This window comes from Physcomitrium patens, chromosome 2 (genome assembly GCF_059467195.1).
Source record: "Physcomitrium patens ecotype Gransden chromosome 2, ASM5946719v1, whole genome shotgun sequence".
NCBI classification, from domain to species: Eukaryota; Viridiplantae; Streptophyta; class Bryopsida; order Funariales; family Funariaceae; genus Physcomitrium; species Physcomitrium patens.
In genome coordinates, this window is record NC_143411.1 from 13,238,622 (window position 1) to 13,259,639 (window position 21,018).

Genomic DNA, 21,018 nt, shown 5'->3' on the forward strand with positions numbered 1-21,018 from the left:
AAGATCCTCTTTATCTTTATCTTCACATTTTTGCTTTTTGATTGGGAAGTGAGCCATTCCCCTGGTCGACCAATTCTCACTGCGCACGAAGCTACCTCTCTCCTTCGTTCGGCGTCTCGAGGTCCCAATCCAGATGTCATGAAATATTACATAGTCCAATTATAGCATCTAGAATATTCGTTCTTTAGGTGGGAAATGTGTTTGAAGCCCAGCTTTTCTTGATATTAGCCACAATGGATGAACGTCAGGAAGATGATGGATGAGTCGTTGGATGGATGAATGCAAGATTCCCCTAGCTTTATAAGTCGGGTGATTTTATTAAATTTCTTAGAACATACTTTACCAAAGGAAATGAATGTTCATGGATTGATGTAGCAATGAAAATACTTCCTTTTTTCCATGTCCCCACAAATGTTAAGGTACTGTTTCTTAATTAACTAAAATTCCACTTTGTTTCCTTTTTCTCGTACAAATACTTGATTTTTTATTTTTATTTTTATTTTTAAAGGGGAACATTCTAGATTTTCACAAATGGGTATCAACTCTACTGTATGAATGAAATGAGATACAAGTTCATTGGAGAGTGATAATTGAAAAATTGTGAGTTAAGGAAGATAGAAAAAACACGTGGTACTATTTTAACTCAAAGCAGAATAGGCCCCACAAATCTACGGGGTGTAATCGTTAGAGGTTTGGAGAGATTACTTTTGAATCCAAGGGCAGCCAACAAAATAATTGTTTACATTTCAAAGATTGTAAATGTGTCTACATATACATTTTTTATTGATCTTTAAATGGGAAAAATTAAACAAGCGTTGGAGGGTAGTTTTACCATACTTTGAAATATTTTCCATTCCAGAAACCACATTCATTTGATTTTTATCATTGGATACTTTATTTATTGCTTATTGTTAAGAATATATGGTTTGATTTGGTAATTAATTTAAATAAATATATTTTATGTTACATTAAACCCATCCATAAAAAGAGGAGTATAAGCATAAGGTTTTGCCAATTACTACAAACAAATTTTGAATACATGTGGTAAATGGATTGATGGTCCCCATGCCCTAAAAGAACAAATTGAATACCACTCAAAAGAGATTAACTCAAAAGGGCCATGATAAGCCGATTAAAGTAACCTTCGTTATAAGTGGAAACCTTGACTACCAGATATTGTCTCGTTCATATTATGCAACATTAGAGGGTGATTTGCATTAAGATATGATAAAAAAGAAAATCCCTTCTTATAATACCATTCGAACACTCAATTCGTGAAGAAGTGTGCTGACTTTGAATATCTCCTCGGGTAACTGGCCAATCAGTTTGCAAAATGACTCAGGGATTGACCCTGCTAAGATGCTAAAAGACGATCCTATTATGAAACTTCATCGAACAGTAATTTAGACATCGTGATAGCCAACTTTCTGCACACCTATTGACAGGGTTAATGAACAATAAAGCCAAGGATTGGAATGTTTCAAAAAGGCTTCCAATTATGACCATGTTTCCAGTGCAGAACAACAATTCGTCACTTAGTGATCCAAGTGAAATGACAACCTACCATCAGTGTCACAATACCGTATAGACCAAGTTCCCTCTTCAGAGAAAGGACCGCTAAGATAAACTACAGCTTTACTCAAGGTTTGACACAAGTGAACACGATTCTCGAGGGCTCCGGGAAAATGATCGTCCTACAAGAAATTCCTTACTAGTTTAAGAAGCTGAATGTTTGTGACCGCCTCGAAGCCAAAGACAAACAAACTAACTAACCAACAGGTATAATATACAACGGGAAGTCCGACTGAATACGAAACGACAGCTTGGTGCAAGCCAGGACAATCAGTGCTCACGCTACATAGTTTTGTTTCAACGACTGATGAGACTCAACGTTTCTTCACATTTAAAATTTCCAACTGCAATTTCCCAAACATTGTTGACAGTCAAATATAAAAGGGAAAGTCCAACATTAAGTGGGTGTACTTCCTCATGTATACCGAGTATCACTTTAATGAGCATTGTTTCCTAACGTGACACATTGGTGAGATACCTTACCATCAATGCAAAACATCAATTATAATCTAGTCTAACGAAGGCAGAACATACCGGGAAACAGCTCTGACAGCAATAAGTAACATCTGTCAGCAACCTTACAGTATTCTTTGAGCTTGATATTTCCCTACACAAACACTTCTGAATCAATCCATGCTTAGCTTGGAAAGTCAGTGCTCACTCTTTAAAAACTCCAATCAACTTACGTCCTTTCTGTGGCATCTTTCGGCAGCCAACGCAGCTGCAGCCCTAGTTTGATAGAAGCTGAAGCCCTGAAAAGTGCTTCAAACAACCACACCACCGCTTACTATCACTATGTTGGTACCAACGTCGGATACGAGCTTCACAAGGTTGATGTCGAATCCTTGCCTTTGACCTGTGACCAGAGATGTGTTACTGGAATTGAGTAGCAAGTCACGACCATCAAAAGACCGCAATATTCCTTAGAGTAGATAGGAATACATAACCGTCAAGGTTCTGCTTCCATAAACAGCACTAGACTCACATGAGCTTTTCACTTTTCACAAACTATTTCCCCCATCTTAAAACAGTATATCTGACAATTTACAGACAGCAGAACCTAAACACATTTCCAATGTCAAAAAATTGTTAACCACTAAGTCACTGAGGTGGAGCACTTATTCGAAGATTTATTTCTAGTTCTAAAAGAACTTGGCAACGCACGGTTTCATGTCCATAGCTGTCTCTACTTTTACGAAGAATACGTTTGAATTTATTTGAGCACAAAGAAGAATGTAGCTTCAGCTTACGCGACTGCATCGACAATCTTGAAACAATTAATTGTGTCAGCAAGAAGCAGAATTGAAGAAGGCGCATGAGCAATTGAAAGACTCAAACTGGCTTTGCATTCCGCACATACTGCCAAGCAGATCAATGGAAGTATTAGAAACAAATCATTAGGACAGAAGGAGGAATAGAAAAAATCCATCTAGTCGGAATTGATACAATTCAAACGAATATTCCAAACACAAATATTCTGAACTGCTTTAGTCAGCTCATAAGCTCCTGTGAGTCTCCTGCAGCGGGCATCGCAGACCTGCCGGCAGATGACATAGAAACCAGTGTGTAGACTGTGATACTAGATCTGCTGGTTCGATTTGCAACACGTAAAATAAATTGTATGACAGGGAAACCACGACATGAAGTACCGTGCACTGATACCAAGCGAACTTCTCACTTTGGGCCTACTTCTTAGACTTCAACAATTTTATAGGGCACTTCCAAAGCATCTTTCATGTACAACCTTACTGGATCTACACTGACAACCACAGCCAGCGCGTGCCACTCACGTCATCCTTGTGATTGACAGTAAGAAGCTAGTAATCAATGACTTAACTAATCATTCATCTCGCGTACAAGCCATTTATTCTACATTCTCTTCGTTACTTTAATCACAAACAATTTAGGATTCTGGTTGTAGCAAATTCGAACCATTGGGAAAAAGTCTATTACGCTGAAATACCATTTTTTTCTTCTTTCTGTTGAGGACACACGAATGAAGATCTTCAACGGTTTATGTGTCACCTACGAGATTCAGTAACAAGTGGTCTACAGTAGACAATAAATCTACTCAAAATCACGAGAGAGCTGAAGGTGAACAAAACGAAATGTGTTACTTAGACTATGCAACCCAATGCAAGACATTTGGAATATCTAAAAGATAGTAAACCTGCGGAAGAGCACGGAAAGTGTCTACAAGAAATACTAGCTCGCTCTACTCACATCACATACGAGAGAGAGAAAATACATATAAAACGTAAAGCACCGTTGTGAAACATAACAGATCATACCTGATTTTAGAAACATAGGGAATCTGTTCCAAGCTGCTCTTCCCTGACCTGAACAAAGTGGAGAAAGGTTCGAACGATCACCTGTCAACAGAAGTTTCACGTTTGTCAATTCTTCAGTGACTTTCATGACTCTAAAGATCAAATGAAATTTTCTTAGGTTTTATGACAAGTGCAGTGGCTTCATATTAATAACGTGGAGCGACGAGCTCATTGAAAGATGTGCACTATAACTGAGAACCAAAACTATTAATACGTGATTCCAAAAGATCAGGTACAGTACCCCTGAGCGGAGACACCCCTCAGCAGCATAAACAGCACCATATCGGCAAAATATTTTGTCACTTCCAAATCTGAAATACGCAGAAGCCACTTATATGTGTGAATAAGATCGATGAACGTGTGTCACAAAGATGTAGATGGCAACTCAACGTTAAAATGGCAAGATCAACTTAAGGAAGACATGAAACGAAATGTGAGGAAACTCTAGAAACGCTCTGACTGGGTATCAGATACAATCCACAGCGTGATGCAAGCTAAATGAACTGACGATTGAAATTTATCTCTATCTGTGCAGAACATCTTTGCGAATCTCCCCTGCACAACTCATTGAGAAATACTCTAATCTTCTCACGGCTATGAGCTACTCTCGGTTGAACTGCAAGTTTTATCTCTTCATAATCCTGAACATTTGTTTATTTTCCTGACAAAAAGTATAAAAAGAAAGCAAAAAAGCACTAGCTGGAAATGCCAATCATCTCCACCTATGTGGTAAAGAAACGTCTTCAGTACAATAGCCAAGTACTCACATAACGAACCGCCCATTAGGATCAGTGGAGTCGGAGATTCCGCCACCCACTATAAGATGCCCAAAGAATTGCTCTGGAGTTTGCTTAAGAACCTGCACCAGATATATCTATCAAATGCCTAATAAATCCTCAGATATAGTCGAGAACACCAGTAAACGAAAATACTAATGTAGGTACCTCCAGCGTCGGCATTTGACCTTATGAAAAATCTTGAAAACTGGTAATATTCAGAAAGATAACCTACCAAAACTATAAATGAAAATCTCAAGAATCAAGAGGGCGTCTTTTAAGAAAATCACTGAAATAACCTTAACCTTAATGATCACTTCTGAAATACCGTGCAAATTGCTCAATATTGCAGCCAGTTGCAATTTCAAGATTAAGGTTAGTAGCAGCGGTATTCATCTCAAAAGCTTCCCACGACTGACGATATCATAGAGTAATGTTTCTCCCATGATTTTTGAAACGTGGCAGAATCATAACTTATAAGAAAACCTAACAAAATCTGCAGTCATTTTCCAATCACTGCCTCAACTAATAATGTTGACGGTTATAGAAGACAGCGTAAGTCCTTTGCTCCATTTTACCTGGTAGACAAACTAGGTACTCCCCAGAACCTCAGGAAATAAAAATATTATCCAGCACCATGAACAGCATTAGCTGCTGCAGCGATTTGGTCTTATAGCAAGAAGTTGACGACTCGATAATGGAGGAAGACAAGATCCTGAAAAGTGGAAAAGTACCAAGGTCGCTCTCCTAACTGTGGTCGAACAAGCGCTATAATCATAACTAATACCAAGAAACGGCCAATCGTGCACAATATATGCTACACGCATAACCCCCATCCAGTCGAATACATTGCTAACAACCAAACTGCAGACGAAGCGCAATACCAACCGCATGAAGTACCTAGTTGAGACTGAAATAGAATCCAATTGAAATGTTTCCTAATACTGCGATAAGCTTTAGAGCACTGACTACATATACTCATATACGTACTGTTTGAGGTGAGATATTGTCAATATACAAACGAACTACTCAACTCAGAAATAAAAACGGAGCCAGTGTAGTTGATTTAGGAAATTATTAAGTTGACATTCAACCTTTCGCTTTCAGAACTACAGTCGAACACACCCGGAAAAATGAACCAATTTTCTTGGATTATGTCGTGAGGTTCATTAATCTGAAAAGCTACGTTAATCTAATGTTCTTGCGAGAGTTGAACCTAAGATAATAGTTTCATGAATTCAGATGATATCCACCTGCAAGCCTCTCTACAGCTAAATATTGGACGAAGATAATCACCTCACGCGAGTTGAAGCCAGGAAGCTGGATGCTACTACGGAAACAAGAATATCAATCAATCAAAAAGAGAGAAAAAAGGCAGTTAAATATCCCTCCCGAACACTCCAATTGACACCGGAGTGAGACACTCCAAGCAATATGTTATTCACTGAAGTTCAAGACCCGTGGTTCTGAAACATCAGCAGAAACTGCATCAACATGTTGATTTTCACCAAACGCAGAAATGGCGCAAGAGAGAAAATGACGATTGTGAGCTTCGTCATTTCCGAACCTCGTCACATCCAGCACAAAGTTTCTGACAACCAGCACAGATCAGCGATTTCAGCTAAAACAAAAGGTCAGTGACAGAGAAGAGTCGCGAAAGCAGTGGGAGAGCACCACCAGCGGCAGAGCTAAGTTAGAATTCGGGAAAGCATGAGAAATAGAGATGGAAGCCAGTTGCGAGGAGGGAGAGAGCACACAGCGCAAAGCAATGACCATGGCTACCCAGCGCACGAGACAGAAGATTGGAAAAACCTGCTAAGAGTGATAGAAAATGTGCAGACAGCGTCGGTGCAACAGGAGTGATCATGCGAGAGTAGCGAAGAGTAAAGACAATCCCCGGCACCAGCAAACGATGCGCCACGACCACGACGAAGCCATCCCTCGCATGAAATTCCCGAAATTTTCACAAGGGACGGAAGCCTTGATCGAACGACCGGCATAGGGACAGCGGAGCAGCGAGTGTGAAGAGGGCAGGCTTGGGGCTAAAGCGGCTCCTCATAGCAAACTGAGATGAACGTGGAGATGGAATATCATCCGGATATCCGGATGAGAACCTGCACATATGCCCGGATACAAAAACTCGATACCCTGGGGGAGTTCCTTTACCTGGCCAATATCTCCTCCAATCAGGAGTGAATATTACATAAATCTTGTATAGCATTCTGTCTAAGAAAATATGTCAAAATGTACTTCAAATATTCTCGTTTCACAGGTACGTATGAAATGAAGTTATTCCGATATATTGTGCATTTTCCACAGCTGTAGCACAAGAATGTGATTGATGCATCCCATGTTTTGAGATTTGGTGTCATATCATTGCCAACTTCAAATGAAGAAATACACCATTCAATATTTTTGCATATGATTTAAATTTCTATTAGGTGATCATTAAATACTACACAACGGCAGATTAGTTCATTCGTGTCCTGTACTCCTCAACATTTACAAATATTTTTCTTTCCAGGCGTTATTTATATATATTCCTATTGAACCACTGTTTCATTTTAATAAAAAACAGCTAGAATATAGAGGTTCCACACCAGTATCTTTATGTTAACAAGAAATGAAGCTGTTATCACCAGTAATCATAGTGCTCGAGCTCGATTTAAAAGCACATTGATGATTGATATCTCAAAGAATAAACAATACAAATGATGATACCTATCCACGAATAGTAAATACATTTTCACAAAACAACATCAAGCATCAATAACGTACTCTACAGAACATTATGCCCTTAATCCATGAGAAGGTTCCATGTTGTACACAATTACCCTGTCTTGACAATATATACTCTCTGAATCTAATTGAATGTTGATAGGATACAACTTTGATTTACATTTAGTCTCAATTTGTTACCAACCTAGAAAAACATGGTCATACTGAAAAAACACACATATGTATCAAACAACGCCTTGTAGATATATTTCTAAGCATATAGAACTAACCAACCGCACACACACAAAAATTAAAAGTAGAAAAGTAAAAAGTAATACAAACAATTATATATATATATATATATATGCATTCGGAATATAGAAAACTGGAATTAAACATACATGCTTACATTGATCCAAAAACAACATGATCAAATAATCTCAGTGGCATCTCAAAGAATGCCACCTGCTCTATTTCTGTTCATTGTTGTGTATGATAAATTCACTTCTGTGAGTAGTGGGTCTACATACACAGAGACCCTCTCTCTCTCACACACACACACAATACATTAAAGACAGAAAAAAATATGCCTCCAAGCCAAGTAAAGCAACACTAAAACTATAAATACTACCAAATAAAGAAAAAAAGAAAAAAGAAGCAATCCAATAGAACACATGACAGAGGCTAAAATTTTACTCGTAAACGTATGTTCATGAATTCTAAATTCAACCTAAACACATATGGACAACATTCTCCAAAACTTATCCATTTTATAATAACGTTCATTGTACAACATCAAAAGTACTAAACATCAACTAGCTTCCTGATCATTCACCTGTAGCATTTACAGATAACAATAATAATATTTAAGCTTGTCATCTTCAACACTAGAAAATCTTTGAACTTAGAAACAATTGGGGTCACCTCTGACAAAATAACGAACATCCTTCTGAAAACAACAACAACAAGCACATGGAAGAAGAGACAGCAGTAGGGTGTCGCCCCACCCGGCAAACGAGAAAGCATCAAGTGACTGTAGGTGCAGTCAGTGATTGGAATATTTTAGCACTCCACAATTCCACGAATGTGCATACACACAGATTGGATGAAACAAGAAAGAATAAGTAGAAGAAGAAGATGAAGGAGAAAAGCTGGGCAGAATGAGAAGCATGATCTGAACAATGGGACCGAACTACAGCTTTCTTCACAAAGCAATAGCAGCCTGCGTGGAACAGTTTCATGACACACACCCTGAGAACCAACCCCACGTCCGCAGTGTTCCTTCTCCGTGAGCAGAAAGAGGAAGAATAGGAAGAAGAAACTGTGTCCACGACCGTGGGCACCACCGTTCCCCACACGAGGAACGTGAGCGTTCCCAGGCTGCAGTGCCGTGTGCCCTTGGATCGTCGTGGGCATTGATCAGCGGTCGGCGGCGTTGTGCGATGCACCGGCAGCATCGGATGGGTGAGGTTCGAGGAGCATGCAAAGCCTGGGCTTAGGGCTCAGCTGTCCGCTCTTGCCACCTTCGCATGAGAAGGGAGCGGTTGGTTGGGCCATGCAGCCGCCTCATCTGCCGCCGATCGACGCCGAGTGCCGCTGCCCCGCCTAAACCTGGAGATATAAGTACGCCGATAACCCTAGACGCGGCTGTCGGAGTCTGTATTTCTGCTTCAGCGTGGCAGAGATTCAGGATTTTCTCATAAGAGCACCGCGCGTGATTCATCATCTGCACTCTTGTTGTCTCATTTTCGCAACTGAGACATCTCTCTACCTCGTCGTGCCCTCTCTCTTCCTCCGTCGCAATGGCGAATTCCGAGGTCACCTTCATCATGATCAAGCCCGACGGCGTTCAACGCGGCCTTGTACGTGACCTCCGCCGTGCTGGTTCCGTCGTCGTGGATGTTTCGTGCTTCGTTTGGGGTCGCAAGTTTGGTTTACGTTTTTTCGGTTGCGGTTAAGAGGGTTTTGGCTGAGGTCGTTTGTTTGTGATGTGCAGATTGGAGACATCATCTGCAGGTTCGAGAAGAAGGGTTTCTTTCTCAAAGGTACTGATGGGTGCCCTGCCCCTGCTGTTCGTTTCTCTGTGACGTGGGTTTCTTGCGCAGAGTCCGCCGGAGTTGGCACTTGGGGCGTTAGTGGTGTGTGCAGAGGTGTTTACATTGCGCATTCGCGGGGTTGGAGAGAAGGGGACCATGTGTGCGGCGGAGGGGGTTGATGAGAAGTTTGAAATACCACTGAAATATAATGTGGACTACATAACTCGGCTTTCCCTGACCCCTGCGCTGTCACTGGGTAACGAGAGGGGTTGATAGATGGTGCTGGAGTGGAAGTGCGATGGGACTTCCTTGGGACTTTGCTTAGACGCGGCTGTAGACGAGTACAGTGGGATTTGTGTGCAGAGTGAGAGGGTTTTGGACATGGAATGAGAGATGTCGCCAGTGCGTAGTGGCCGCCCGGAGAGGCGGCGCGACACGCAGCTGACAATGACTCGCGTGATGAAAGCCCGTGGTGTGTGCAGCCATGAAGATGGTGCAGGTTGAGAGATCTTTCGCGGAGAAGCACTACTCCGATCTGTCGACGAAGTCGTTTTTTGGATCTTTGGTGGAGTACATCGTCTCCGGACCCGTGGTCGCCATGGTGTGGCAAGGTAAGGGAGTTGTGGCAACCGGACGTAAGATCATCGGAGCCACGAACCCCGCCGCGTCTGAGCCCGGAACAATCCGCGGAGACTACTGCATCGAAGTGAGCAGGTACGTACACAGTTCCGAACATGGGCATGAGATTCTGCAACTCGTGTAGCGTGTGCGGATTGCTGATTTTTTGTCAAATTACGCCGACTTTTTTTCCACTATGTGAAGTATTCTCGTTCGTGACAACCCCGAGTTGTCAGCAATGTGGGGGGCGGAGGTAGAGTGGTTGACCCAATATGGGGGCGTGTGCAGGAACATTATCCACGGAAGTGACGCAGTGGAGAGCGCCCAGAAGGAGATTGCCCTGTGGTTCCCCGATGGCATCATTGACTGGCGCAGCGCCAATCACTCCTGGATCTACGAGAACTAGGCAGTGCAAATATTTATATGTTTTGGAGATACGTGTAAATTGAGGTTTAGGGCTGTCCGATGTTTGATTCGTTTATCACAATTCTTGCTTCTATCAGTACATTATTTTTGGAATTCGTTTTGTCGTTTTCGGTCGGTGAAGTAGCGTGTTTGCCATTGTTGAGAACATAAATTTTAGCCGGCGCTCTCCATAATATTTACTGTAGAGTCTAGTGGGGAAGAACTGTTTATCTTCTCCCTTTCTCCTCTTTCTCCTCTTGTACACGAGACACAACCAGATCAACAGATTTTTATGTGTGATGCTCTCTCTCCTTAGAAACCCTCTTGTGTGTATGACTTAGTACTACTCTTGTGTGTGTGTTACTCACTACTATTCTTGTGTCTCTCTAAACATTCTCAACACATTATCAACACAACTCTACACAGTATCACAATTTTTTTTTTAAATTTTTGCTTTAGTCTGGACTCTTCAAACCTATTGCTTTTCTTAAAGCAAAAATTGCTGTTCATCTTGCTGGCCCTCACACATTAGTTGCTTGTGTAGAGAAATTGTTCTATTCTTTACTCAACTTGCTTAGAATACTTAATCCAACCCACCTCCAGCTTGCTCCCTGCTCATCCGTCTGCCGAACTGGCGTCTATCTCCCTGCCAGCTGTCACTCTGTTACCGCCGTCCTACTACTACTGCTCTGCTGCTGTTCTGATGCCTTAATCCACAACTTTGTTAATAATAATGATAATTTTATTTTTCAAGTTAAAGTTTATCATTTTATTTGACATTATATTTTTAATAACATATTGTTCAACTTTGCTACTTTATTTTTTTTTCTTCACAGATTTATTTAGAACTATTATTGTAACATCTTCAACTCTTTCTACTATGGTTTCAACTATTACCAATGCATCCCATCATTTTCATGCTCTTTAATTTCCACCATTCATTGTGCATGGAAATAAATATCTACTATGTACAAAAATGGCAAAAGCTAATTTATTTGTAAAACAACTTTTGAATTCTATTATGTTTGAAGAATCTCCTACAATATGTATTTTTATTCCCTTCTGTTTATTGTAAAGTACTATCTATTCATCGTCACTTTCTACTTGCATTACAACATCAATATTTCAAAATGGAAGATCTTATAAAACTTTGGAAGAATCTTAAATTCAGGTTTGATTATCAAAGTACCATTTTCCTTTCACGTGCATGTCATAATTGGATACATTTACATATCTTGGATTTTCCAAATTTAAATGCTTTCAATAGTAAAATCTATAGTATTGTCTCACAATTACGATTATGTAGACAAAGCATCTCGAAGAAGAAATGATTGAGAAAACTCTCCTATATTTCTTCATGTATCTGTCATGCTTGTACAACAATACAAGAATATGAAATTTCACAATCATTCTGATCTCATAAGCTATCTACTTCTTGTGGAGAATCAAAATGAGCTACTCCTGCAAAATGTGGAAGCTCGTCCTATTGGAACTATAGTTTCAAAATCTCATGCACTTAATATTTCAAAATCTAAGAAAAAATTATATAAACATAGAAAACATGGTCATAAGTATCAAGGTAGTTATAGTCATGAACATTTCTATCCATATAGAAAGAATAAACGTTCTACTATTAATTATAGTAGAAAACAAAAATTCCTTGTTTATTTATCAAATGAGATAAAACTAGTTTTGTCATCATTGTTGTGTATGATGATAATCTTAACCTAGTAGGCACTACATCTGCATGTATTATAGCTACTAACCTACTCATACGTGAATTTGAGATGAAAATGCTACGAAAAACAACTTTCTGCATTGGTCTTCAAATTATATATCTAACATATGGTAGCATTTTTCTCTACCAACTAACATATATTAGACGAATTTTGCAAAGATTTAATATCATTGATGCTTATCCATTGTCCACACCAATGGTTGGACGTGGTCGTGATGGTCATAATCCATATCGTCCATGCAAAGAGGAGGAGGAAATATTGGAAGATCAATATTCATACCTTGCAACGGTTGGAGCAGTTTTATATTTAGTTACATCTGCAAGACTAGATATTGCATTTGCAGTTAGTATTCTTACAAGACTTAGTGCACATCCAACACTACAACATTGGAATGGCATCAAATATTTATTACATTATTTTAAAGGTACTAAAGACTTGAGATTATACTACACACAATCTACATATCCAAAATTGGTTAGATATTGTGATGCAAGATATAAATCTGATACTGCAATAGCTAAATTTCAAACAGGATATGTATTTTTAAGACATGGAGGTGCAATATCATGGAAATCAATGTAACAAACAATAACTGCAACTTCATTCAACCATGCAAAAATTATTGCCTTACATGAAGCATCTTGAGAATGTATTTGGTTGCAATCAATTGATAAATTCATTCAAACAACTTGTGGATTTTCATATGAGGATTCTCCAACTATCTTGCATGAAGATAATAGTGCTTGTATTGCACAGATGCAAGTTGGTTTCATTAAAGGTGATAAGACAAAGCATATTGATCCAAAGTATTTTAGTTATATCCATGACTTGATTATTGATCAAGCACTTATAATTAAGAAAATTGAATCTGAAAATAACCTTGCTGATCTCTTCACCAAAGCTCTTCCATTGTGCAATCATCGTCGACTTACTTATGGAATTGATATGTGGCAACTTGTTTTTCTTGAATAAGAAAGTTAATGAGCTCTTTAAATAATTAAAAAAAATGATATTGTACTCTTTTTCCTTCATCTATGGTTTTATCCTTAAATATAATAAGGTTTTGATAGATAAGGTTTTAATGAGGCAACAATTGTTGATCTTGTAAGATCACAAAAAAGTATAGATCATAATTCTATACAAAATTTATATTGTGTAAATATTATGATGAGCGAGGAAGAGTGTTGAGAGCATTAAATGTAGCCGGCACTCTCCATAGTATTTACTGTAGACTATAGTAAATACTGTAGCTACAATATTTAGAGTCTAGTGGAGAAGAATTGTTTATCCTCTCCCTTTTTCCTCTTGTATATGATACAACCAGATCAATATGGTTGTAAAGCTTATGTGTAAAGCTTTCTCTCCTTAGAAACCCTCTTGAGTATATGACTTACTACTACTCTTAAGTGTGTGTATTACTTACAACTACTCTTGTATCTTTCTAAACATTCTCAACAGCCATAACGTGGTTTTATAGCTTAGAACGAAATTTTTTTCCTGTTAAAAACTATCTTGATGAAAAATGTCTCACTTGGGTATTGATGGGTCTCCAACCTTATTGTACTCATAATGTGTATAATTCTTTTTCCTTTTTAGTAAACATTTCTTTTTCTTTTTCTTTGTTGGAATCATTGAGGAAAGGGATTATCTTTCTTTGCATTAGATGCGGTCTATTTATCTTTCATATCTTATAGATTGTTGTATCAATTTATCATTATTATCTAAAGAGAAAGAAAATATTGATGTCAAATATATTCATTTCTAAATAATTATTGTAGAGTAAACAATCGAACGTTGTTTGTTTTCTGATAAAATTATTAATGTAATTGATAATTTACCAGTTTACTGCAGAACAAATATCTGTCGGTAGGAAAAATTGCCACAATTATGTTTTCTATGAAATGTTCTTATGTGCAGTGAAATGAAAATATATGCATTTTTGTTTCACTAGTTGTTTCATCATAACATCTCGGCTGTTACATTTTTTCTATGATTGCCACATTGGCCATTAAAAGGAGTTATATCGTCATTTGCTCTACGTATAGTTTCTCTTCACAACATGCATTTCGAAAAATTAACGAGAAGAGTTTTGCTGGATTAAGTATGTTACAGAGTTTTCTGTCATATTGTCCAAAAGTTGGAAGAATGCAACGATGGAAAAAACTTCGATTCGTAAATGGACTGCCAGCAAAAAAACAAGCTAGACTCGTATGGTTGGGAACAGATAAATTGCTTATCTGTATTGCCACCGGGAGAGGAAATATTTAAAAGATGTTACTACAATGGGTGACGAGTGAAGAAAAGTTAAGAAGATATCGTTTCAAATTTGTCATTTTAAGCGAACAATGAGGTTGGCCGCATATGGTGCGCGAGTATAATTCAGAGCAACAGTTGATTGATTAAAAGGTGACGAAGGTAGGATGCACAGGTCAAGATCATTGTCATTTGTCCAGATCGACTTCAACGACGAAGGGACAGATATTTATATAGAAATTTGGCAACGAACATGCAGCTTCCACCACATGACAATCAATCAGCCTCCAACTATGCAAATTTAGTGTCTAAAGACGACACAACTACATGCCGTAGACCAACAAACAACCACTTTTTCGCTAAAATACACACTCAACTCTAACTCCGACCGATGACGTATGCCGACAACAATGGATAGAACCGCAATCTACAAGTATCTCCAAAACATATAAATATTTGCACTGCCTAGTTCTCGTAGATCCAGGAGTGATTGGCGCTGCGCCAGTCAATGATGCCATCGGGGAACCACAGGGCAATCTCCTTCTGGGCGCTCTCCACTGCGTCACTTCCGTGGATAATGTTCCTGCACACGCCCCCATATTGGGTCAACCACTCTACCTCCGCCCCCCACATTGCTGACAACTCGGGGTTGTCACGAACGAGAATACTTCACATAGTGGAAAAAAAGTCGGCGTAATTTGACAAAAAATCAGCAATCCGCACACGCTACACGAGTTGCAGAATCTCATGCCCATGTTCGGAACTGTGTACGTACCTGCTCACTTCGATGCAGTAGTCTCCGCGGATTGTTCCGGGCTCAGACGCGGCGGGGTTCGTGGCTCCGATGATCTTACGTCCGGTTGCCACAACTCCCTTACCTTGCCACACCATGGCGACCACGGGTCCGGAGACGATGTACTCCACCAAAGATCCAAAAAACGACTTCGTCGACAGATCGGAGTAGTGCTTCTCCGCGAAAGATCTCTCAACCTGCACCATCTTCATGGCTGCACACACCACGGGCTTTCATCACGCGAGTCATTGTCAGCTGCGTGTCGCGCCGCCTCTCCGGGCGGCCACTACGCACTGGCGACATCTCTCATTCCATGTCCAAAACCCTCTCACTCTGCACACAAATCCCACTGTACTCGTCTACAGCCGCGTCTAAGCAAAGTCCCAAGGAAGTCCCATCGCACTTCCACTCCAGCACCATCTATCAACCCCTCTCGTTACCCAGTGACAGCGCAGGGGTCAGGGAAAGCCGAGTTATGTAGTCCACATTATATTTCAGTGGTATTTCAAACTTCTCATCAACCCCCTCCGCCGCACACATGGTCCCCTTCTCTCCAACCCCGCGAATGCGCAATGTAAACACCTCTGCACACACCACTAACGCCCCAAGTGCCAACTCCGGCGGACTCTGCGCAAGAAACCCACGTCACAGAGAAACGAACAGCAGGGGCAGGGCACCCATCAGTACCTTTGAGAAAGAAACCCTTCTTCTCGAACCTGCAGATGATGTCTCCAATCTGCACATCACAAACAAACGACCTCAGCCAAAACCCTCTTAACCGCAACCGAAAAAACGTAAACCAAACTTGCGACCCCAAACGAAGCACGAAACATCCACGACGACGGAACCAGCACGGCGGAGGTCACGTACAAGGCCGCGTTGAACGCCGTCGGGCTTGATCATGATGAAGGTGACCTCGGAATTCGCCATTGCGACGGAGGAAGAGAGAGGGCACGACGAGGTAGAGAGATGTCTCAGTTGCGAAAATGAGACAACAAGAGTGCAGATGATGAATCACGCGCGGTGCTCTTATGAGAAAATCCTGAATCTCTGCCACGCTGAAGCAGAAATACAGACTCCGACAGCCGCGTCTAGGGTTATCGGCGTACTTATATCTCCAGGTTTAGGCGGGGCAGCGGCACTCGGCGTCGATCGGCGGCAGATGAGGCGGCTGCATGGCCCAACCAACCGCTCCCTTCTCATGCGAAGGTGGCAAGAGCGGACAGCTGAGCCCTAAGCCCAGGCTTTGCATGCTCCTCGAACCTCACCCATCCGATGCTGCCGGTGCATCGCACAACGCCGCCGACCGCTGATCAATGCCCACGACGATCCAAGGGCACACGGCACTGCAGCCTGGGAACGCTCACGTTCCTCGTGTGGGGAACGGTGGTGCCCACGGTCGTGGACACAGTTTCTTCTTCCTATTCTTCCTCTTTCTGCTCACGGAGAAGGAACACTGCGGACGTGGGGTTGGTTCTCAGGGTGTGTGTCATGAAACTGTTCCACGCAGGCTGCTATTGCAGATGTGACAGATGAATGATGAACAAGAGTTGATGTTGAGTTTTCTTTGATGCTGTTCAATGAACCTTACTATATGTGATAAATATGATTTTTCTTTGCGTGTTTCATTATTGTTTTTGATAGTTGCTTAATTCCTAATAATTATCAATGTTATTGATCTGGCTTATCATTCTATCTCGTAGCTTCAAAGTTTTGCCACTGGTAGAAGAGTAGTTGATATCTAATGTGGCTTGTCTTGGTCCTCCGCTAGCTTCATGCATTGCGTCGTGAGAATTTAAATATCGATTAAATCAATTTTTTCTTTACTGAGCAACTTACATTTCCTTCAGTACATGGTTCCTATTTGTCATCCGCCATTGATTTGCTCACTAGCACTACAGTCCTTTTGGATTATAGTTTGTTTGCTAAAAAAATTGTAATTTATAGATTAAATGATGTTTAATCCGTTGGTTTTTAAATTTGAAACGATGCGATTTTTATTTGGATTCTTAGTGACTTATTTTGTTCACTGCTCAAGATCTAGATTGGATTCGTTTCTTGATCTCTTTGAAATTATTTAGTTGTTTTATTGAAAAAATTGCTAAATTGTGATCAATTGAATTTACTTGTGGGAGATGGTCAATTGGTGAAGAATGGATTCATTTACCTGAAGTGCATCCACATGGACTCGTCCATGATAGATTCAACGCCGTCCAGAATCTCCTCTTAAACTCCAGTTTTTCCAGAACCATAAGTATATGCAGGAACTCTTCGACCTAGGTGAGAATGACGGCTTGGAATACCTTATCAAACATTGGAAGGAGCAACAACAGGAAGACTTGTAAGCGAGCAATTCCTTGCGAGACTGCTACTTCCGTATACAACATTACTACACGTTTTTTCAGAGAGATGATGCAGCAAGAGTTTTTCCAATCCATTGCCCTGACCTCGCTGAAGTAATGGATGCCTGCCAGTACATGCTCATTCAGTAGGACTTGCAAACTTTGCGCAAGTACTTCTGAACAGGTATAATATTGCAAACCAGGAAGAGGTTTTGGTGCAAACCTGATGCTAATTACACATTTATGAATGTTGGGGGATTCAGTAGCACTAGGAAGAGATGACCAAGTCAGCATATCTTGTAAGATCCGGAAACAATGCTCCCTCTAAAGCAAGCACACCATGTTTACTTGAACTACACTTCCTTTCATCCGGAAGCAAGGCAATGCCGGGCCTCCAGCAGAGCAGTTCCAATTGTGGTTAGAAGTTTAACTTCAATGAAGTCCACGAGATCAAAACAGAACGGAAGTCAGAGAGGGAAACAACAGCCAGTTTCAGTTTCAGTTTTTCTCCACCAGCTTCGATGGATGGATAGAAAGCGATTTTCGGGCAAGCCTCTCAAATCATGCTCAAAGTGCAATACAATTCTTTGCACTCCCCTCGTTCACACCTTCATATTGGAAGGTTTGCTGGCTCACCCTTTCATCCATTTGAGCTAATTGGACTAAAATTTCCGCTGTCGAGGATGCTCCAAGCTATTATTGTGCATCAAAAAATATCCTGCTTTTTGTTTTGTCGAAGAGAATGGTGGTAGAGGTATCTGCCTCTGCCCATCCCTCCACTCGTCAAGCCGGTGTTTAGTAGTTTCATGGTTCCTGCTAGTTAAACCGCATTGCAAGTCGTTGTCCTCAACCCATCAGTCACCATAAACTGTCGATATCTCGAGCAGACCTCGCCTACTGATATCGTCCTTCGAGCCAAACCGAGCAAAGGACTCTCCACTGTGATACCTTCGATGCGATGACACTGCAACTGAGTCTTTTGAATGTGCGCCTCCTGACTTCTTGTCAGAACGAGCAGGAGCATTTGAATCCGGAAGCCCTCCTCCGCATCTCTGCAACTCTGAACAAATAACTGTTATCATAAGGTGGATGCTGCACACAAATAGTCATGATGTTTGCAAACATTCTAAGACATACTTGCATGAGAACGAATACGCATCATGTATATCTGTCTGAGCAATTCCATTGGCCTTGATGTAAAAACCAATTTCAAAGGCATATTCAAAACTTTTCCTATTCGGGAATGTTTACGACAGGCGTAAAAAGGACTTGGACTTGGATAACAAGAGACAAATCATCCTCTGAGGTTATTCGGTTTGAGTACGATATATACCTTGTAAGGGTGTTTTACCTACAAGCTCTCCATCAGAACCGTGGGCAAAATGACATTTATCTTCAATAAGACACTGACCTGTATAATCCCATTTCTTACACAACCTAGTTTCCCTTTCAAAGAGCGAGCATTCAAGGTTGCAAACCTGCAAAAGTTGAGCTGCCTCCCCCTCCCTCCTTGTTACTTGAACTTGTTGGACTCAGCTGAATTTCAACTTTGGGGGAAGCTGTGACGACAGGACCAGAAGCAGCAGCCACAGCAACCTCTCTTGCTTCCCGCACAGCACGAGGAACGCTCAGTTCGTTGTGCAGAAAGTTGCAATTCTCTCCGTAAGAGCAACTGCCCTCTCCAAAGTATTTCTTGCAAGGTAGTGACTTGTGAAATCGGACTTACGAATCCGTCGATCCCGTGGCAGCTTCCAATGCCCTTTGACCGCCAGTGTCACTAGGTGGTTGAAGTGGAAGCTCTTGTGATGCAAATAAGTCTTCCCACCCTGGCGGAGGCTTCCGCAGTTCTTCCATACCATGAGAGAAGTTGCAATTGGTGTTGTAAGGGCAGTTTCCACTCCGAAAACCACACCACAGCTTCGTATTGTAACAAATGCTACCCATCTCACGTCCCTTTCCTACTCAACTATGATGGTAACGAACCCACTGCATCAAAGTTTGCTTGCACTGCTCCAACAGCAGTGCCTCTTCCCCGTCGAGTTCCTCTTCCAAGGTGCTCAGACCCCTGATCATTTCCATAAATAATACAATGACTAAGGCCTCCATTCTCACCAGACACTGTGAGAAACAGTTTCTGTGGAGGTTCGGGGACAGAACAGCTCCTCCTCTTCCGAATCCAAAATGAAAAGTTTGCTGGAAATCCTGATTCACAGCGCCACCACCACGAGGTCCTGCTCTGTCCCGAGATAAATTGTCATCAACGGAATCATTGCCTCCGTTGTCGCCCCACTGACCTAGGCCTGGCGTCCCTACATCCCAGAAACCAGCACCATCCATCCCTGCAACCGGTTCCCTCATCCCCAACTCGGATGCCGCCGTAGTGTCCATGAGGCCCTGCCCTCCTGTTCCCTCGAACAACAACCAGTCCTCTCTTGATTACATGAAGTATGGCCGACATATAATCTCACTCATTATTTCACGTGCAAGCTCTCAACACTCAGAAATCGAGATGTCGGGATCATTGACAATATGATCTTATTCACTGATGCAAGTGAGCTAGAGCAACAACTGACCATCCGAACCGAGGCCGCAGAGGTGAAACAACATGCACGTAGCAAATGGAAAAAATCAGAGAGAATACAAGCTGGGGGATCGCAAAGGAATTGCATCGAAGTTCCAACAGCGAAAAACTGAGCATCAATACATAGATAATGAAGTTACATGGTAGGAATGCACCAGAAAAAGTAACGCCAATACAGAGAAAAAAGTGAAACCTCAACAACAACAACAATACTGATCATAATAAGAAGGAGGCTGTTGCAGTACGAAGTCGAACAACAGTAAAGAAGAGAAGCATAAGGCCGGGGATGTGTTCAAGGGGAAAGGGGGACTAAAAAGGCAGAGGGGAAGAAGGAACAGAAGAGACGAACAACAAGACGACCCCGAGAGGAGGGCTCTGGACTGACAGGAACAATGATGGGAGAGCGAGGGGAGCAGCAACGCGACAGCAGCGACAATTGCATTGAAGAGATCTGGCGAAGCGAGGCAAAGCAAGGGGCAGATGAGGCAATTCTGCCTCTATCTCATGCAGATTGCTTCAACGTTTTCATAGACGTGACCTAATCGCCTCGCCATCGCCATCGCTACGGAGCTTCAGCCATGAAATCTTGCTTCTCAGCGCATCCAGTGACTAGCACTTCTGATTAAGGGAGGATAGGCCCGCCCTTAGCTATACCCGGGACGAATATTGATAACAGGGTATAAACTAGAGAAGAGTATCAATCGACTCGATTAAGGTCGGGATTGATATGGAATTCTTCATTAGAAATATTGGTAAGTCTGCAAATCCAAAAGTATGAATGTTCCAATAAAAAAACAGATAATAATGATGTGGTATTTTTATATGAAAACAAAAATAAATGAAGTACATTTTAAA

The 21,018-nt window shown here is 41.2% G+C and overlaps 5 protein-coding genes across 11 annotated transcripts; 1 reads left to right on the plus strand and 4 right to left on the minus strand.

The window, feature by feature from the left end:
* Positions 1 to 1,909: 1,909 nt before the first annotated feature.
* Positions 1,910 to 8,020, minus strand: LOC112295610 (uncharacterized). 6 transcript variants are annotated; one of them, XM_090247173.1, is made up of 6 exons: positions 6,491 to 8,020; positions 4,144 to 4,213; positions 3,864 to 3,944; positions 3,536 to 3,597; positions 2,823 to 2,931; positions 1,910 to 2,428 (listed from the first exon to the last, which is right to left on the minus strand). In XM_090247173.1, exons 1-3 carry the CDS (start codon positions 6,676 to 6,678, stop codon positions 3,870 to 3,872), a joined length of 333 nt encoding a protein of 110 aa, XP_090103299.1. In that variant the 5' UTR covers positions 6,679 to 8,020; the 3' UTR covers positions 1,910 to 2,428; positions 2,823 to 2,931; positions 3,536 to 3,597; positions 3,864 to 3,869. The 6 variants fall into 6 exon arrangements, with proteins under 6 accessions (XP_090103299.1, XP_073386140.1, XP_073386135.1 ...); XM_073530039.2 differs by having other exon boundaries at positions 3,536 to 3,621; positions 6,491 to 8,019; XM_073530034.2 differs by lacking the exon at positions 3,536 to 3,597 and having other exon boundaries at positions 6,491 to 6,739.
* A 1,037-nt stretch (positions 8,021 to 9,057) lies between these two features.
* Positions 9,058 to 10,774, plus strand: LOC112279074 (nucleoside diphosphate kinase 1). Its single transcript, XM_024513177.3, has 4 exons — positions 9,058 to 9,258; positions 9,393 to 9,441; positions 9,915 to 10,146; positions 10,339 to 10,774. The coding sequence occupies exons 1-4, from the start codon at positions 9,199 to 9,201 to the stop codon at positions 10,454 to 10,456; spliced, it is 459 nt and encodes a 152-aa protein (XP_024368945.1). The 5' UTR covers positions 9,058 to 9,198; the 3' UTR covers positions 10,457 to 10,774.
* Positions 10,775 to 14,653: 3,879 nt separating this feature from the next.
* LOC112278779 (nucleoside diphosphate kinase 1) lies at positions 14,654 to 16,309 on the minus strand. Its single transcript, XM_024512531.3, has 4 exons — positions 16,111 to 16,309; positions 15,928 to 15,976; positions 15,223 to 15,454; positions 14,654 to 15,030 (listed from the first exon to the last, which is right to left on the minus strand). The coding sequence occupies exons 1-4, from the start codon at positions 16,168 to 16,170 to the stop codon at positions 14,913 to 14,915; spliced, it is 459 nt and encodes a 152-aa protein (XP_024368299.1). The 5' UTR covers positions 16,171 to 16,309; the 3' UTR covers positions 14,654 to 14,912.
* A 1,267-nt stretch (positions 16,310 to 17,576) lies between these two features.
* On the minus strand, positions 17,577 to 19,526 carry LOC149989750 (uncharacterized). Its single transcript, XM_090248442.1, has 3 exons — positions 19,439 to 19,526; positions 19,061 to 19,303; positions 17,577 to 18,642 (listed from the first exon to the last, which is right to left on the minus strand). The coding sequence occupies exons 1-3, from the start codon at positions 19,524 to 19,526 to the stop codon at positions 18,437 to 18,439; spliced, it is 537 nt and encodes a 178-aa protein (XP_090104568.1). The 3' UTR covers positions 17,577 to 18,436.
* On the minus strand, positions 19,396 to 20,767 carry LOC112278778 (uncharacterized). Of its 2 annotated transcripts, none has more exons than XM_024512530.3 (2): positions 20,549 to 20,767; positions 19,396 to 19,984 (listed from the first exon to the last, which is right to left on the minus strand). In XM_024512530.3, exon 2 carries the CDS (start codon positions 19,968 to 19,970, stop codon positions 19,545 to 19,547), a length of 426 nt encoding a protein of 141 aa, XP_024368298.1. In that variant the 5' UTR covers positions 19,971 to 19,984; positions 20,549 to 20,767; the 3' UTR covers positions 19,396 to 19,544. The 2 variants fall into 2 exon arrangements, with proteins under 2 accessions (XP_024368298.1, XP_024368297.1); XM_024512529.3 differs by having other exon boundaries at positions 20,156 to 20,767.
* Between the last annotated feature and the right edge of the window lie 251 nt (positions 20,768 to 21,018).

Excerpts from the sequence above, each read along its gene's own strand:
- LOC112295610 (XM_090247155.1), bottom strand. The coding sequence starts at position 6,678 with ATGCCGGTCGTTCGATCAAGGCTTCCGTCCCTTGTGAAAATTTCGGGA. Across the intron at positions 6,270-6,490 it reads TTTTCTATCACTCTTAGCAG|AAACTTTGTGCTGGATGTGA; the intron begins GTTTTTCCAATC and ends GCTGGTTGTCAG.
- LOC112279074 (XM_024513177.3), top strand. The coding sequence starts at position 9,199 with ATGGCGAATTCCGAGGTCACCTTCATCATGATCAAGCCCGACGGCGTT. Across the intron at positions 9,259-9,392 it reads ACGGCGTTCAACGCGGCCTT|ATTGGAGACATCATCTGCAG; the intron begins GTACGTGACCTC and ends TGTGATGTGCAG. Across the intron at positions 10,147-10,338 it reads TACTGCATCGAAGTGAGCAG|GAACATTATCCACGGAAGTG; the intron begins GTACGTACACAG and ends GGGCGTGTGCAG.
- LOC112278779 (XM_024512531.3), bottom strand. The coding sequence starts at position 16,170 with ATGGCGAATTCCGAGGTCACCTTCATCATGATCAAGCCCGACGGCGTT. Across the intron at positions 15,455-15,927 it reads GAAGGGTTTCTTTCTCAAAG|CCATGAAGATGGTGCAGGTT; the intron begins GTACTGATGGGT and ends TGGTGTGTGCAG. Across the intron at positions 15,031-15,222 it reads TACTGCATCGAAGTGAGCAG|GAACATTATCCACGGAAGTG; the intron begins GTACGTACACAG and ends GGGCGTGTGCAG.
- LOC149989750 (XM_090248442.1), bottom strand. The coding sequence starts at position 19,526 with ATGGGTAGCATTTGTTACAATACGAAGCTGTGGTGTGGTTTTCGGAGT. Across the intron at positions 19,304-19,438 it reads CAATTGCAACTTCTCTCATG|TCCGATTTCACAAGTCACTA; the intron begins GTATGGAAGAAC and ends CGGATTCGTAAG. Across the intron at positions 18,643-19,060 it reads AGGCAGCTCAACTTTTGCAG|AGTTGCAGAGATGCGGAGGA; the intron begins GTTTGCAACCTT and ends TTATTTGTTCAG.
- LOC112278778 (XM_024512529.3), bottom strand. The coding sequence starts at position 20,189 with ATGTTGTTTCACCTCTGCGGCCTCGGTTCGGATG. Across the intron at positions 19,985-20,155 it reads CTGCGGCCTCGGTTCGGATG|GAGGGCAGGGCCTCATGGAC; the intron begins GTCAGTTGTTGC and ends TCGAGGGAACAG.